This window comes from Lepidothrix coronata, unplaced genomic scaffold, assembly GCF_001604755.1.
Source record: "Lepidothrix coronata isolate B3197 unplaced genomic scaffold, Lepidothrix_coronata-1.0 Scaffold153, whole genome shotgun sequence".
NCBI classification, from domain to species: domain Eukaryota; kingdom Metazoa; phylum Chordata; class Aves; order Passeriformes; family Pipridae; genus Lepidothrix; species Lepidothrix coronata.
The window spans coordinates 1,642,189-1,657,691 of record NW_016690333.1 but is presented as its reverse complement, the minus strand read 5'-3'; the positions used below and the strand labels follow the sequence as shown (position 1 = coordinate 1,657,691).

Below are 15,503 nucleotides of genomic sequence, written 5' to 3'. Positions count from 1 at the left end.
ATTGTTCCCTCTCCCCCCTCCCCAGTAAAGAATGTGCCAAATCTTAGTTTTTAATACTTAAAAGAAATGGTTTGTTATGTAAAAAAAAATTATCTCTGGGCACTTTTTTCTCTGTTGGCAATCTATGGTTAATAGAAAACATGCCTAGTAAATAATAGTTTTGTATGGCATCTGAGGAAAATGTACATTTAATGGTGAATGAAATCTTATATTATGAGTTACTGTGAGATATAACAGTTGATCTTACAGATATCAAATTACGATATATCCATGCTGTGTTTACCATGATTTTACTGAGAGAACAACAGGAGCTGTCTTGATTATTGTCTGCAGGGTTATTGCAGAATCACAGCAACTGCCCCTTTAGTGGTGAGATTAAACCTTTGGTTATACACCATCAAGCATATAATATTTTAAATTTATTTTAAGAGGCTTTTTCTTCATGCCTGAAAGATCTCCAAGCAAATAATTTATATTTAGTGTGTATCAAATGTTTTTAGTTTAAATGCACATAGGCTGCAAGCCCTGGATAAGAGGGAAAAAAAATCAAGGCAATCTATACACATCATCATATTAAATTCTGACTATTGGCTCGCAAAAATAATCTAAAACTAATATGTTTCATTTATGCTTAAAATTCAGAGGCTGCATTAATTTTCAATAAGGGAAATATTATTGAAGTGCCTACTGGTGCTGCTGTGGTGAAGGCAGGCAGAGTATCTCCAGCACGTGCACTTTCTCAGGAGCTTTGCAGTGTCTGTACCTATTTGATCCCACGTGAAATTCTGCATGGACATTCTTTCACTGAGAGACAATATTTTTCAGAAATAAACTGTTTGACAGAAAGCCTTGGAATTTGAGCAGATTTTTAAAAGTTTGGAAAGTTGTGACCATTATTTCCCCTTTTTAAAATGGCAGAGGTTTGTGGAGCGGGTTGGGAGGCTTGGCTGTGGAAGGAGAAGTTGCCTCCTGTGTTTGCTTTTGTGCAAACTCTGGTCATGACCCCATGACCCTGGGGGCTTTGGGCACAGAATGTCTAAAGAACAACCTAGCTTACTGATATCTTTTATATAGAAAAGCAGTTTGCACAGCATCCGTACAGTCTTCACTTTATAAAAAATTATTTAAAATTTAGTACCCTTATTTAGGTCTTGATTGTGCAAGAGCTGAGTGCTCTTGTTTCAACTGAGTAATTTGTTCATAGAAGACCTTTTAAGTAGTCAGTGACACAGAAGAATGTTAAATAGAATTGGGTGAATAACAATAGGGTTTTAAAATGCTCAGCTTCAATATATTTCCATTAAATTATTTTCTTTTTAATTTTTTCAGTGCACTTTTTGAAGTACATTTCTAAAGCATGAATCCAATAATGGGTCTGGTATGGGATTAAATATCTAGACATGCATTTCCCCTGCTAGGGGCACGTTCATAGCTGTAGTCCCAGGATTATTCCTCCCTGTTCACTTTAGTTCTTCATTTCCTGGGACAGAGCGTGGCACTGGCACACCCCAGAGCCTGTGAGACCATCAGCTTTAGGTAAGGAGGGAGGTCAGCTTCCGTCCTTAAGTAATGTTCTCTCAGGCCAATTAATTAAAAGGATTAATTTTAATTTTATCTTGGTGGTCCAGTTCAGGATGTGGCCCTGCTTTTAGAGATTCCCGTGGTGGAGCTTTGCTCAGCAAAGGGCAGCAGTCCCACTGAAAAGAAGTCCACTCTCCAAAGCAACGTGGCTTTTGTGGCAGCTGATTTCTCCTGATTTCAGATTATTCAGTAATGGGCAGCAGTCAGACCTTAAAGGCAGTGTCTTCTTTTCAGATTAATGAAGAAATGTTGAGTGACTTTCAGCCATGAAATGATGGGAATGTTTAATTCTGCTGCAAATGGGGGAATTTTCATTCCATTCTCTTGCCATGGAGGCTTCTCTCTCTATCATTTGAGACATGGGACAGGATTGTGTTTGTTTTTCAGTGAGTGGTTGGAGTCCATTTCTCAGATCCAGATCTCTCTGAGGCAAAGGCTGGACTCTGTAAATAGCATTAAGTAATTGATTGTTATTGTTGACACCAAGTTGTCATTATGTTCCTTCCTCCCCCAAAACATCTCAGTGATTTTTGTTATGATTCATGAGTTTGTCCTTCCCCTTTGAAGGAAGTGAATTATATTTTCACTCTGATGTGGGCAATGGACAGAGAAACTTGCCTAAAATGTCTGGGAGAAATCTTCTGTCAGAGCAAAGCAGTAGCAAGCATCTTTTGTAAATCACTTCTGTGGAATACGTTTTTAATGTCCAAATGGCATAAAAGCCTAAATTAATTTTTTTTCGGGACGAGTTCAGCAACTTTAAATAGGTATAAAGTAGGATGATTACACCTAAGTTAAACTGTAAAGCAAATGAGTCAAAACATAAGAGTATCAGATAATTTTTCATAATGAATGCTGAAAAAGATTTCACTCAGCTTATGCATCTGAGAAAATCGATGGTAATATTTTGAGAGTTGTGTTATCAACTATGACATTCATTTTTCAGCACATTTATAGATTGCTTTCCTGAATCATCCCCAGAAAACCTGTAATTTGCATCTTGGGTCAGCGTTGTTAAGTGTGCTGCTCCGTGCTTTCAGTTGCCTTTTATTGCAGAATTTACTGCCATATATATGTTTACTATTTTGAAGTACAAGTAAACAATATCATCAAACCTGACATTTATATGCCAGCTCCTTCGTGCAGGAGCTGATTTCTGACCATCTTCAGAATGGCAGTGGTCCATTAAAAGACTCTTTCCAGACAAATTTAGGTGTTTAAGAATGTCTTCACAGAATAAGGCTTTTTTTTGGAGGGTGTGTAGTTCCTTGTTTTGCACACAAAGGAAAATCCCTGCAGCCATTGAAATGCTGTATCTTGCAAAGTCCTGTGAAGAACCAGGTGTCTGCCCTGGGAATACTTTGCCTCAGTTCCCCAAGCCATTTCTCTCCTGGGTAGCAACATGTAGTGTGAGCCTTATTTACATTTTGGATAGAGAAGCAGCAGAAGGGACACTCCTCACCTGTACTGTCCCTTGTCAGGGGCTTAAGATGGGACAGAATCCTGGTGGTCGAACCACCTTTCAGGAATGTTGACTCTTGATAGGAACATGAAGTTCATGTGAAAATCAGAATTAATTAAAATGTTGCCGATTGATTCAGCTCAAACCGAGGTCATGAGTTCTTTATTACAACTGATACTTTGAAGAATTTGCCTCTTATAAAATATAAACTGGATTTTCAGTCATTTTTCTAGATGTTGGTGGTGTTATAACTCTAATTTGAACCTGGAGTGAGATATGTGAGATCCTAGTGAAAGAACTGATTCTTTGTACCATGGAAAGTTCAAATTCAGAAAGAGACATGCACAAACTAAAAGAATCATGTACCTATCTTAATACACATTATTAGAAAATAATCCAGCTATTATGTTTGTCATCCCATGTCTTTTATAAATAAGTTATTAATCTATCAACTGCATGTGTTTAAGAGTAAAGTAGTTTATTTTTCTTGTGTTGTTGATTTTCTAGCAGAAAAAACGTTAACTTTGTACTTTATCTCTGAAATGGAATCAATTTGAATTTGTCAAACAGGAAGAAGGTGGAGAGCGATTATGAAGCTCTTCAGGAACGACTCCATACATTGCCTGACAAACTGTCCTATGATATCATGGTATGTAAAGTGTAGAGGTCACACAAGAAAATGGGCTAGAACTGTTAGTAATGGGGTGCCTGCACTGCTGGTGAGGTGTTACTACTTAGTAATGTTACATTTATTATGATAATAGTGAAACCTTTGCTTTTGTTTCTTTCTCTTTTCTTTGAAATCCATTATAAATCACAGTGTTACTGACAGCTGAGAGCTGATGACATAAACGCTTAACACAAAACCTGACATGTTTGATATGTAAATCTATTGTATAGAAAACTATAATTATGACTGAATTACGGTACTTAGTCATTTCCTGAGAAGAAAGTGGCCGTAGTATTTCCTGATTCATGGAAATAAACCCTACAACATTGATTTTTACATAAAAAGGTGCTGCTAATTTTTGTTCCACCGATCTTCCTATTGACATAGCGATCTTTTTCTGGTGCTTTGAATCTTCCCTAACAACTGCACAGCTCCCTGTGTAAAATTTGCCTTGTTGGCTTGAGCTCACCAGAATTTTGTACAAATTGGCTTCTCTCTCTTTCTTTTTTCCCCCTTCCCCTCTCAGGTTCAATTCAAGATACATCTTTGAAGGGAGGGAAGTTGTCCTGTGCATAACTGAGTGGCTGATTTCAGCACACAGTGCCTGACTGCTGTCTTCCTTGGCAGTCTGGCTCAGATATAGAGTTGGGTTGTTAGTAAGAAGGCGTTGGAGTACACTTAGCATGTGGGAAAAAGAAGTGTTTCCCTTTCCTGTGCTGATGATACAGCTCTGGATTTTATGTGTGTAATCCATTTATCATGTATGTACGTGTGGCCACATGATGTAAAGCAAAAAGACTGTGTTGTTTCAAAGCACAGAACCCCTCCTCTTTTTAAAAAAAGCTTGATAGAGCTTATTCTAGTTAAAGCAGCAATATCAACTCACATCTGTTATTTTAAATGTATATAAATAGTTCCTATCCTGTTAGCCAAATATTTTCATATGTTTTCAATTTTGCTTTCATCATTTTGGAGAAAGAGTGAACAGGCAACTGGTGCAGTCTGCTACTTTAAAACCAAGTCAAGGAGAGTACACGTGTAGGAAAAACACATTCTGCATAGTCTTAACATCAGGGTCCTGCCTGCTGGAGAACTGTTTCAAGCATTGGTACCCTCCTGGATATTGAAGCTAGGGAAGATTGCTTTCAAAGGAGACAGACCCACTAGGCCAGGTGCTCTGCTTCAGCACAAGCATGATGGGAAAGCAAGTGGCTGTAAGGAAATAAAAAAGGAGGCAGAGGAATAAAGCAGGAATAAACTGTCAGAGACAGATCTCTTTCTACCCTAAGAAAGAGAAAACTTGATGTGGATGTGGTTCTTACCTTTCTGCCTCATCCATTTTAAATTTAACTGTATTTTGGTCTCCTAATCTCTTTGATGGAAGCCAAAAAGCAGCCAGGCAGGTGACCTGAGGGTCAGATGCCAGGGAATAGTGCAGGGGACAGGGATGAGGATGGCCAGAGCTCCTCCTCAGCCATAGGACTTGCCCAAGCCCTGTCTGTAAAGTGTGGCTGGTAGAAGGTGTCTTATGTACAGGGCACTGGTTTTATGACTTTACAATACATGTTAAAATGGGGCCAACACATTTTAAGAAGCACCTATAAAGTTATAAAATGTGTTTATTACCAGCGTACTCCTGCCTGAAGTGTTCTGCTTTTATCTGTTGTCCGTGTGCCTGGAGAGCTGTTACAGGATGAGTGATGTTGGAGCATCACTGAGAGGTTGAGGTCTGTAAACTGTTGAATAACACAGCAGAGTGACATTAAGCACTGTCTGTGGGCTTTCTAATAGCCCCACAGACTTACACTGGAGTTTGTAGGTACTTAATATTAGCAGGACAGATACTGAGAAAAGCAACTCTGAATCGGCCATACCTGTTCAAGTATTTTAAAAATTTTGGCAAACCTAATCAGGCAATTAGGAAATTAATGTAGTCTACATGTAGCAAATAAGTAACTCAAATGATAATATTTGTATTATCAAGGTTGATATGTTTGCATTAAGTGAATTTGTTTTCCATGTGAGCATTCAGCTATACTATAGTTTTATGTCACAAAACAACTTGTCTGGTGAAATACAACTTCTCAGATTTTGTAAGTACAATACTAAGTTCAAATGGATCTGGTCATTTGAATATTTCTGAAGGGTTAGTCATTAAATAACTTCTGCAGAATTTTCTTTTAAACTCGGTATTTTACTTTTTTTTTAAAAAAACCCCAAGACATGTATGACTGTCTACATTTTATTTTCATTAGTGATTTTCAGCAGTTTCTTCTGTGTCTTTGACAGGTACCTTTTGGTCCTCTTGCCTTCATGCCAGGAAAGCTTGTCCACACCAATGAGGTCACTGTTCTGCTTGGGGACAACTGGTTTTCAAAATGCTCAGCAAAGCAGGCTATTGAGCTGGTTGAGCACAGAAAAAAACGTATGTATGCTTCTGAACATAATTTAATAGTCAAAATGATGTATCTTTGTATTGATATATAAAATTAGTGACATCTACGCTGTTTACTTTTTTTGGTGAAGTCACAAACAGGAGTCTCATTCAGCTGTAATATCAATTTAGCACCTTATTTTCTGTCTTTACTTGACAGTTGACTGAATACTTCTAATTAGAAAGGCTAAACCAAACTAAAAAGCACCTTTCACTTTTCTTTAATGTGACAAATGCTGTGTTCTCTTCCAGAAAGTGGACACCATGTAACTTTTTTTCTTAGTTAGCTTATTCCCTATATTCTGTTCCCTTATCTCGTTTCTTATTTCTTTGCTGCCTTGTCCTCTGTTTTGGTTGGGCTTTTTTGTCTGTATAATTTTCCAGCTTTCTTCTCCCTCTATACATACTTTCCTCCTGCCTGTTGGGGTTTTTTTCTCACTTGCTGCTCAGCTGCATTTCTGCTTCCTGCCCTTGACATTCCTGCCCATTGGTGTGGAGTGATCCACTGGATCTCCCCAGTTCAAGTGCAGTTGATCACCACCAAATTCATCTTAGGGAGCAGCACATCACAGAGGCAGACAGGCAGCTCCTGGGTTTGTTTCCAGCTCTTTTTAGCTGGTGGTGAGATCTTGGCTTTGAAGAGCCAGGACTACCAGCAAGTGCTGTGCATGGCACACTTTGCAACCTCTTTGTGTTGGAAAGAATGAGAGCCTAAAATATTTGATGTAAATGTCAAAGAAGGAAAAGCACAACAAAATGGAAAATAAATTGGTGCCTATTAGCCTTTGCTGTTTGCTTCAGATAAGCATTTGAGTTGATTTTTTTCATATTGGTTTTACCTGTAATCTGTCTCATTCCTGAGTGAGTGCTCACTGCAGCTTTGCCCCATGTATTTTACAACTACCACAACTATTTACACTGAATTTTTGTTTGACTTCAGCTGTCCATGTTGCTGCCTGCAGCAGAACACCCTGGAGCTTCCCCATCTGAATAAGTTTTTTTTTTCAATTTTGTGCAGGCAATATCTGTGTAAGAAAAGTTGGTGTTGTTTTATAAAAATTCATTTGCTGTATTACTTTATAATATTCCTTTATGAAGAGCACTGTCAAAATTATGTGATTTGTATATTTTACCTATTATCTTTCTTAATCTGGTTCTCATGGCACAACTTTGCAATTTTCTTTCTTACTGAACTGAATCTACATTATTTATTGTGACTCTTATGAGATCTCAGATCCACATCTTTTTCCTTGGTCATCTGATATTTTTTTCAGTGCTGCAGAATATTTTTGTCACTGTTATATTCAGTGAAATCATTTGACCTTTGCATAGTAGATGTTTGAACATTAAGTAGTCTGCTGGGAGACACACAATAAATGCTGGATTCTTTCCTTTATGATCTTTTAAATTGCATTTAAAATACAAACTCAGAAATACTAATTTCTTTTAAAGCAAAATAGACATTGATGCTGGATATAAAGCCTCCATTCAGCTGATAGTTCACTTCAGCTGTGTGATGGCTGCCAGTGGGAGGCTCCAAAACACTGATATTAACTAAAAACTTTTTTTTTAAAGGACTGTTTTCAGTTTGGGATGATAAAAAACGTATTAGTACATATGATTCTGAAAAAAAGATACTTCTTCCCTAGATATACTTTTCTCCCTTAAAAAACACAACTGACTTAAACTCTTTAAACCATTTTCATACTAAATGAATGCAACTTAGAGAAGAATACTGGAGATTTTATTAGTTTGTTCTGATCTGAAAAACAGTATGTGAAAGACCTGTAGGACACTGCTGTATAATATGAATTGGCTGCTTTTGGCACAAATGTGCAAGACTGATGTTTGGCAAGTGTTAGTTTTGAGTCTCTTTTGTGTATTTATTGCACTGGAGTTATTTTCCCAGGTATGACTTCTGATTTCACTGGCATTTTGTGAGCAGAGGCTCTTCACAGTTTACAGGGTATGTTGGGCATTACCATTACGTTGACACAACGTGATTTGGTTTTTAGTACATAATCTTTTTGTTTTGGACATAAATTCCGTGAGTAGGTCGCACCCGCTGGAAAGGAGGGCACGCTCAGTGCAGGGGATTACACTGCCAGCAGTCCCCAGCATCCAGTGCTCCAGGGGGAAGGTCCTCACACAGCAAAGCTTTTTAAGCATGTGCTTAAGGCCAGTGTGTGCTTAAAGGCTTTTGATATATAGGAATTGGGGTCTGAACAGAGCAAAGAAAGGCTCATGCCGAAATAAAGCTGGCAATATTTGTTGATGGTTTGCTTCTTCAGTGACCTACATTTTTTTTTTTTAATCTAATACTACTCTATTTAATTTAGATGGGTGTTTTTTCGTAAGTAGCTGGTCAAATCTGTTCAGATAACTGAAATGAACTTAATTAGTACAGCACTGGTAATTCAGTGCTTTACCAGAAATTAGGAGATATAAGGAAATAAATACAAGACACACATTTTCATTGCATGTCATATCTCGTGTGTCTGACTCTCCTGAATGGTGAGAAGTGGGAGAGCATCTGTTCAGGGTTTAAGTTTTCTATTGGGACTGGCTCTTTGGTAGAAAAGGGTAAGAGATGCCTCTAACTCAGTTCCGAATTTTTTTCTCGCTGGTTCTGAGGAGTTTTCGTTACTGCCTTTGACTAATCTGACGTGGGTCTGCCCATTGGAGACCTCTGGCCCCGCTGGCCTTTGAGCACATCAGTGCCCCAACAGTTAATTTAATCAAGGCTCACAGGACATTTCCTTCACAGTTATATTCCTTCTGTGTGTGTTGGATGCATGCAAGAATGGAGAGTATGAATTTGCATGCTTAAGCAGCAATAGTGCCAGATAAATCAAACAATATCAGTGAGTATAAAGCCTTGGAAGTTAGGGGTAGCAATAAGAGTGTACTATATATAAAAGCTTTAAATATTACTTAGCACTAATTAGGTCATCCTTTTTGTCTTAGTAGTTTTGTTAAATTTGCTTTTTAAAGGAGAACGAGTGAAAAAATGTTTTCTTCTGTGGAACAGAGAAATGCCCAGCCACAGCAGATTCATTTCTTGGTTAAAATTTATTTAATTGAAAGGAATAATTGAAGGGTGACTGTACTGAATTTTGAATGCACTTTAACTGACATAGCTGTAGAAAGCTGTATTTTGGGGATACATTTGTGTTTGCTTAGCTTTTGATTTAGATGCAAACTGTTCAGCACTGTGATTGGTTGAAATGTATTTGGTAAAATTTGGGACAGTCACTCATGTCAAATGTTACTTTTTCATAAAATATTGATCACGTTTTCTTGAATAATATTTGAGTTGCAGTAGATCTTTGATTTGCTGTGCATATTTTTGACATTTGAGAGGTTTAGTTACTCCCCAAACTGTTAATAAATCTAATGAAGTTTATGGAATTACCAAGCATATTTTTAATTGTTTTAAAATCATTGCAGTTTGATGAACCAGGTAGTACAGATAATGGGAAACACTTTACACATATGTTTGTGTGTAAAAATGTGAAGAAATAGTGAAGTAGATTAAAGGATATGCACACCAAATTCCATTAAAATAAAAGAAATTAGCTTTTTAAGTATGTCACAGTTTAGCACAACAATAATGCAATTGTACTTTTTTTTCTCCTACAATTATCTTGCTTAAGGTACTTCATAATATTTCTGTTCTCCTCAAGGCAAGACTGTATTGTCTCAGTATTCAAAGAGGAAATAAAGATTCTTTTTGTGAATATGGGATTATATCTTTTACGTGTTTGTGATGATATAAATTACATTTTTTCTCTATATCAGTAATCGCATTAATTCCTTAAGATGGGAAATTTTTCATTACAATAGTCCCTGTGGTAGTTACTATAGAAAAAAATTAAATAGATTTTTCTTGTAAATATTTGTGGATTAATTCAGTATGCTAGGTATTCCAAGTGTCTAAACACTTTAAAAGGTGGGAAATTAGAACATGCACACAGAACTAGGAGTGGTTTTATTGTGTTAAAAATTTATCAGATTAAAAAAAAAATCCCACTTAAAGGAGAATTGTTGAACTACTTAGCAATTGTGTCTTCAGTATATGTAAGAATACCCTTGCAGTGTCATGCTGCAAATGAATTCATGAAATGAAAATACTGATTACATTAACATACAGTATTGTGATAGTACCCAATTGTAAATTGCAGTATGTAACCTTTAATACAAATATTTGTGTCAATCAAAATTGACCGATAGCTTGGTATACAGGGTTTAAAAGATACCATTGTTTTTAATAAGATGATCCGGGAGGATGAGGACCAGTTTGAATTTGTTCCTTATCAGCATTTCCAGAAAAAAAGGATATTGTCTCCAAAATACATGATAGGAAGGCTTTCCATTTCCCATCTGTGAATGAGTGAGGCCTTTAGAGGTTTCAGTGTTTCATCCAAGGGTGAAAATAACTTCCTTAATATTCTAAAGAATGTAGCACGACTTGCCTACTCATATTTTTGGGGGTAAAGAACAAAAAGTGCAGGCAGTGTTACGAAGAAATTTAGCCATTGCTTTTCTTTATTAAAAAAAAAAAATAATAATTTCTGCTCTTTTTTGTGCATGCCAGAGAATTGTGCCTCACTGTGCTTTTGAACTTTTTTTTTAACCATTTTTTGCAATTATCACTTTTTAGTTTGATAACCTCCATCAGTTCCTTCCTTACCCTTGTTAAGTTAGGAGCTGATTCAGTGGAGTGCTAAGTGCTCTAAATTTGCTCTGCAGTTCCCAGGAGGTGTTTGCTTTCTCACAGGACCACGGCCTGGGTATTTTAACCAGAACACAGTGGAAGAAAGTAAGAAGCGTAGACTCCTTTCCTTAAGTTTTACATACTGTGATCCAAAGAAACTCTTACCTTTTCACAGTTTTTACTGGACAACAGAGGAGTTATCTGAATGCCACCCTTCTTCATTTAGGAGGAATTCAAATATATTCACATAATTCCAGCAATTACATAGGTGTGTGAACCTAAGAGAGAAATGTGCATTTACTTAGTGTTCCTAAGGCCAAATTGCCTATACAAATTTTTACAGAAGAAAATCCAAATGACTTTGGTTTTGATACCAAGGGAACGTGGGAAACAGAATGAAAATTGTCTTTAAATGATGCAAAGTTCCTGCACAAAGGATTGCATTGCATTTTAAAAGACTAGTGCAGTTGCTGTTGTAAGGAATGAATTTATGTGTCTTGTTGCAAGCACAAAGAGAGCTTAAATCCATATGCACATAGAGCCATCAGGATTCTCTTTTAACTCTTAAATCCATTTCTAGAAAAATGAACAGGAAAGAATAGAAAAACAGAGAAGGGTGTTTTGAAAAGCTTTTAGTAGATCCTGCTTTCTGCAGAACTGCAGATCTTACTTGTTTCAAGTAGCCTGTGATAGTTTGTTGGAAAATGATTGGCCACAAAAAATTCCGTTGCTTATTAAATATATATTTATTGAAATACATTTAAAAATGCTCAGATGATTGATCTACTTATTCAGACCCTTGAAAGCAAGAAAATAAGTAATGCACTTCAAACAGCACACCGTAAACTCAACCCATTAATAGTACTTGCAGTTGTGCTGTAGTGTTGTACTTTTGCAGGGAAATACCTTTCCATCTCCAAAAGAATTCAGGAGTGGAGCATGTGCATTGGTTTGTATGATACTTCACCTCCAGCCTCAGTACCATTAACATGGTCTGTTAACAGACTGCATGATAGGCATTCTTGTTTTGTTCAGGGGTCTGTAATTGGGCTAGAAATTGCTGGTTGGATTCTTCATGCAAAATGCTATTCTGTGGGTCTCCCATCTAACTTCCCTTCTGCACCTGGAGTGGGATGGTGGCAGCCCAGCATTTCCATGGTGGAAAATGCCAGCTGTTGAAGTACTGCCTTCAGGTTGTACCTCCAGGTTCTCGCTCTGGAGGAACTGAGTCAGTAACAGAGGTAGGTGGTTGTTCCCTGGCCTGTATCAACACTCTGGGTATAACTGTATTAACCCTGGTTACCTTTTACTTGAGAAATTGTGTTAGGCTGCAAGAAGATCCTGACTCTAAATCTCAATTGCATACAGAATTCTTTGTTATACTTAATTTAAAATTTCTGTCCCATCACCTATCCTCAAAGGAGATTATTTCCTAACTTTCGTGTGTTTTTTCTGTTATATATCCATGAGACTCCCCTGAAGGCTAACGGAACCTAGTGAGGTGCACTAGGCTTCAGCTTTGTCTCAGTTTGTCCTGTTTCACAAAGTCTGACTTTTCAAAATAGATCAACCTGTTCTCACTATTCTTGTCTGTTCTTACTATTTAAATCCCAGTGTAACACACAGTTTCCAGAAGTAACTAAAATAATGTCTATGATTCCCCAAATCCTTATAGACAACACTCCAAGGACATTAATGTCAAACTCAGATAATTAAAATTTGTATCCAGCCAGGCTAATTAACCCATTAAAGCCAAAACGCATAGATGAGAATTTGTGTCAGTTTGGCATTAGGACGTTGTCATGTCGTGTAAAATCTGGTTTCGGTGGACTTCATTTCAACAATATGAAATGTGTTCCCCAATTATTTTCTCCTCTACCAGTGTATTTGTAGCAAGGAGAGGGCTGCTTCTTAAAAATGACTAATCGTGGTGTAGGAAATCCAGTCAAGTCCTTTCAGACTAATAAGGGAGCTGGGAAGGAGTGATCTAAATGTAAAGAGATCTTGCTGCCTGGAAATATTCAAATGCTGCTGTGTAGAGGAAATCTACATATCCTGATTTCTGGTTCAAATACCTTTTCCTTTTGGCAGTTCTGGAAAACAGTCCTGGAGGCTCTGGCTGGTCTGTGGGGCTGAACTATCTTTCCAAGTGGTTTAGCTGAGACATGTAAATAGGAACTACACGGGTTCACCTGAAAGCCATGTCAGACTTTGCTCAGATTATTGGATGTGACAAAGTTGGACAACAGCCTCTGGTTCAATCCGTCTTAAAAGGCTCTAAGAAGCTTAAACCACAGGGTAGTAAGAGGAGGAGACTGTGGAGCCTCTCTTATTCTACTGATATTTTTATGGGGGTCTCAATTAATAAAAAAACCCCTGTAGTTTGTAGAGTGACTTGTTTCTCAGTAGTTACTGTGCATTTCAAAATTCAGTGAATTATGTTGGAGGCTTTTAGAGTGCGCAGTGGCAAATTTAAAACACGAAACCCTGAGCTTGCCTTCCAGTTGGGTGAATGAACCTTTTTCCAGGAGGCCCCTTCTTTGCTGAAGGGCCTGACCAAGGGAAAGTCTCTCCTTTGGCCAGGCAGGAACCTCGGTTTTCTGCTGGCAGGGCAAGGTGAGCAACCCGGTGGGGCTGAGTGGGGACACCGGGATGGAGTGTCATGGTAATCCCAGCTGTCCGCTGCTGTGCTGTGTGGCCTGGGGCAAGTCACTTAAACTGTCTGTTTCTTCATCTGTAAAATAGGAGAGAGTAACTCTTACCTCCCTCACAGATTAGTTAGTGCTTGTACAGCATTTTAAAGTAAAACACTGTGTGTAACCGCTCAGTGTCCTTACCTAACGGAGCAAACCAACGTGCTCCCATCTGAAAAGAAGCATCACAGCCTGGTGCTCCAGAAGCAGTGTAACCTGGATGGCTGTTGAACAATATTTAGATATGCAGCCAATGAGTGAGACACTTGTGGTGTTTAAGAAACAGCTGAGCACGTTTACTATGAATGTAAGATAACAACTTGACAAAAATCAATCCCAACAAGATGCTTATGAATACTGAGACTACCTTCAAGGGCTGAAGGCACAGGTGGGAGCATTTTGTAGGAAAACTATCACCACCTTTCTTTTATTTGGACTTTGGAGGTGCATTATACACCAAAAGAAACTGTGGATGATGTTTATATGAATTAACTGATAATAAGAGCTGCTGTGTGTGATGGAGGATGAGGCAGCTCTCAAAGGAGTTGTGTGAGGGGAGCAGGACCCCGACTGTGTGTGGAAGGAGCTGTGTCCTCTGATGGGTCTGTGTTGGCACTGCTCGAGACATCAAATACTTCTTGTAAATGGTATTTCATCCAGGAGGAAATGCAAATGCAGAGCTTTTTTCGTAGAATAATCTTAAGCTATTTCTTAGAAACAGCCTAACTAATGGAGATGACTGCACATTTGACACATAGGTTGCTGTTTGGTTTAAAGGTTAATGGTTTTAAAATACTCCCAAAGTCTGAGCTGTGCTTCTTGTTGGAAAGGGTGGGCTTTGCTTGAGTAGCCTTTTCCAAAATGCGTAAAATTCTTTCTGAACTATTTGCTGCAAGTAATACATTGTTAAGGAATTGTATTTGAGACACTGTGAGATATCAACAAGGAGAAAAGCATACGATACTGAATCTGATAAAATTAGGATGAGAGTAATCCCACACACTTAGTGGTAGTTGTTTTCCCTTGGCTGTTTAATGCATATTTCTCTCTTCTGCATGTGTGGAGGGAGAGGAAGAATCTGAACCTGTTTGCAGAAGTCTGAGTCACTAAGATTTTATTTTGTAAGTACAAGTACAAACTCATTTTGTCTACTTAAAGGCATTTTGTAATAATTTCCTGGTTATTAGTATATTTTCACACATCCTTATCTGAAAGGCCTATCATTTTATGAAATGCAATCTCTGAAACATTTACTACTGCATGCCCTAGCCATAAAACTGTATGGGGAGTAGCTGTGTATGGACTTAAAACTTTTTAGGATTCACCTCAAGACCAGAGAGATACTTAATTAAATATTAAAGTAACAGGGAAAAGGAGAGTTAAGAGTAAAAATACTGAGAATTGCTTTGAAAGTGATTTTTCAACTGGAATATTTTGTGGTTGTTGTCCCTCATTACGCATTCCTCTCTGTAGAATGGGAAGAGCAGGATGCTCTACCATACTTCTATACTGTGAAAATAAATAATTTGGGGTGTATGAGGGTTTTTTATGTGCTACAGTACTAGTGATCACAGATCATTGATGAAGAGAAGCAGTGCTGAGGCAGGAGGTAGCCAGATTCATGGAGTGAGCTCTTGCTTAAAAAAGTTTCTTGGAATATGACTTTGATGACCCTGTGTTAGAGAGGATCTCTTTGCCTCCTTCATAGTATTGTATGAGACATCTTCTTGTATTGCTTTAATGATTTCAGAAAAGAGTTTTAAAATAGAAAATCAGCTTACTTCTTCACAAAGGCTTTTAGCTCCTTCAGGGTATATAGGACCAGTAGGTGCAAGGTCTTAGAGATCCTCTGTTGAAACTAATTTATGTAGTAAGTCTTCCCTCCTGAAAATTTGCATTTGTATTAGTTTTGAGTTGAACAAAGAGTGCAAGTCTATTAATATTAT

At 37.7% G+C, this 15,503-nt stretch overlaps 1 protein-coding gene across 1 annotated transcript in view; it reads left to right on the top strand.

Moving 5' to 3' along the window:
* URI1 (URI1, prefoldin like chaperone) overlaps positions 1–15,503 on the top strand; it is a 41,370-nt gene that overhangs the window by 11,705 nt on the left and 14,162 nt on the right. Inside the window, exons 3-4 of the mRNA XM_017828801.1 lie at positions 3,614–3,692; positions 6,003–6,138. Coding sequence (XP_017684290.1) covers positions 3,614–3,692; positions 6,003–6,138 — 215 coding nt within the window. The remainder of the gene's footprint in view (positions 1–3,613; positions 3,693–6,002; positions 6,139–15,503) is intronic.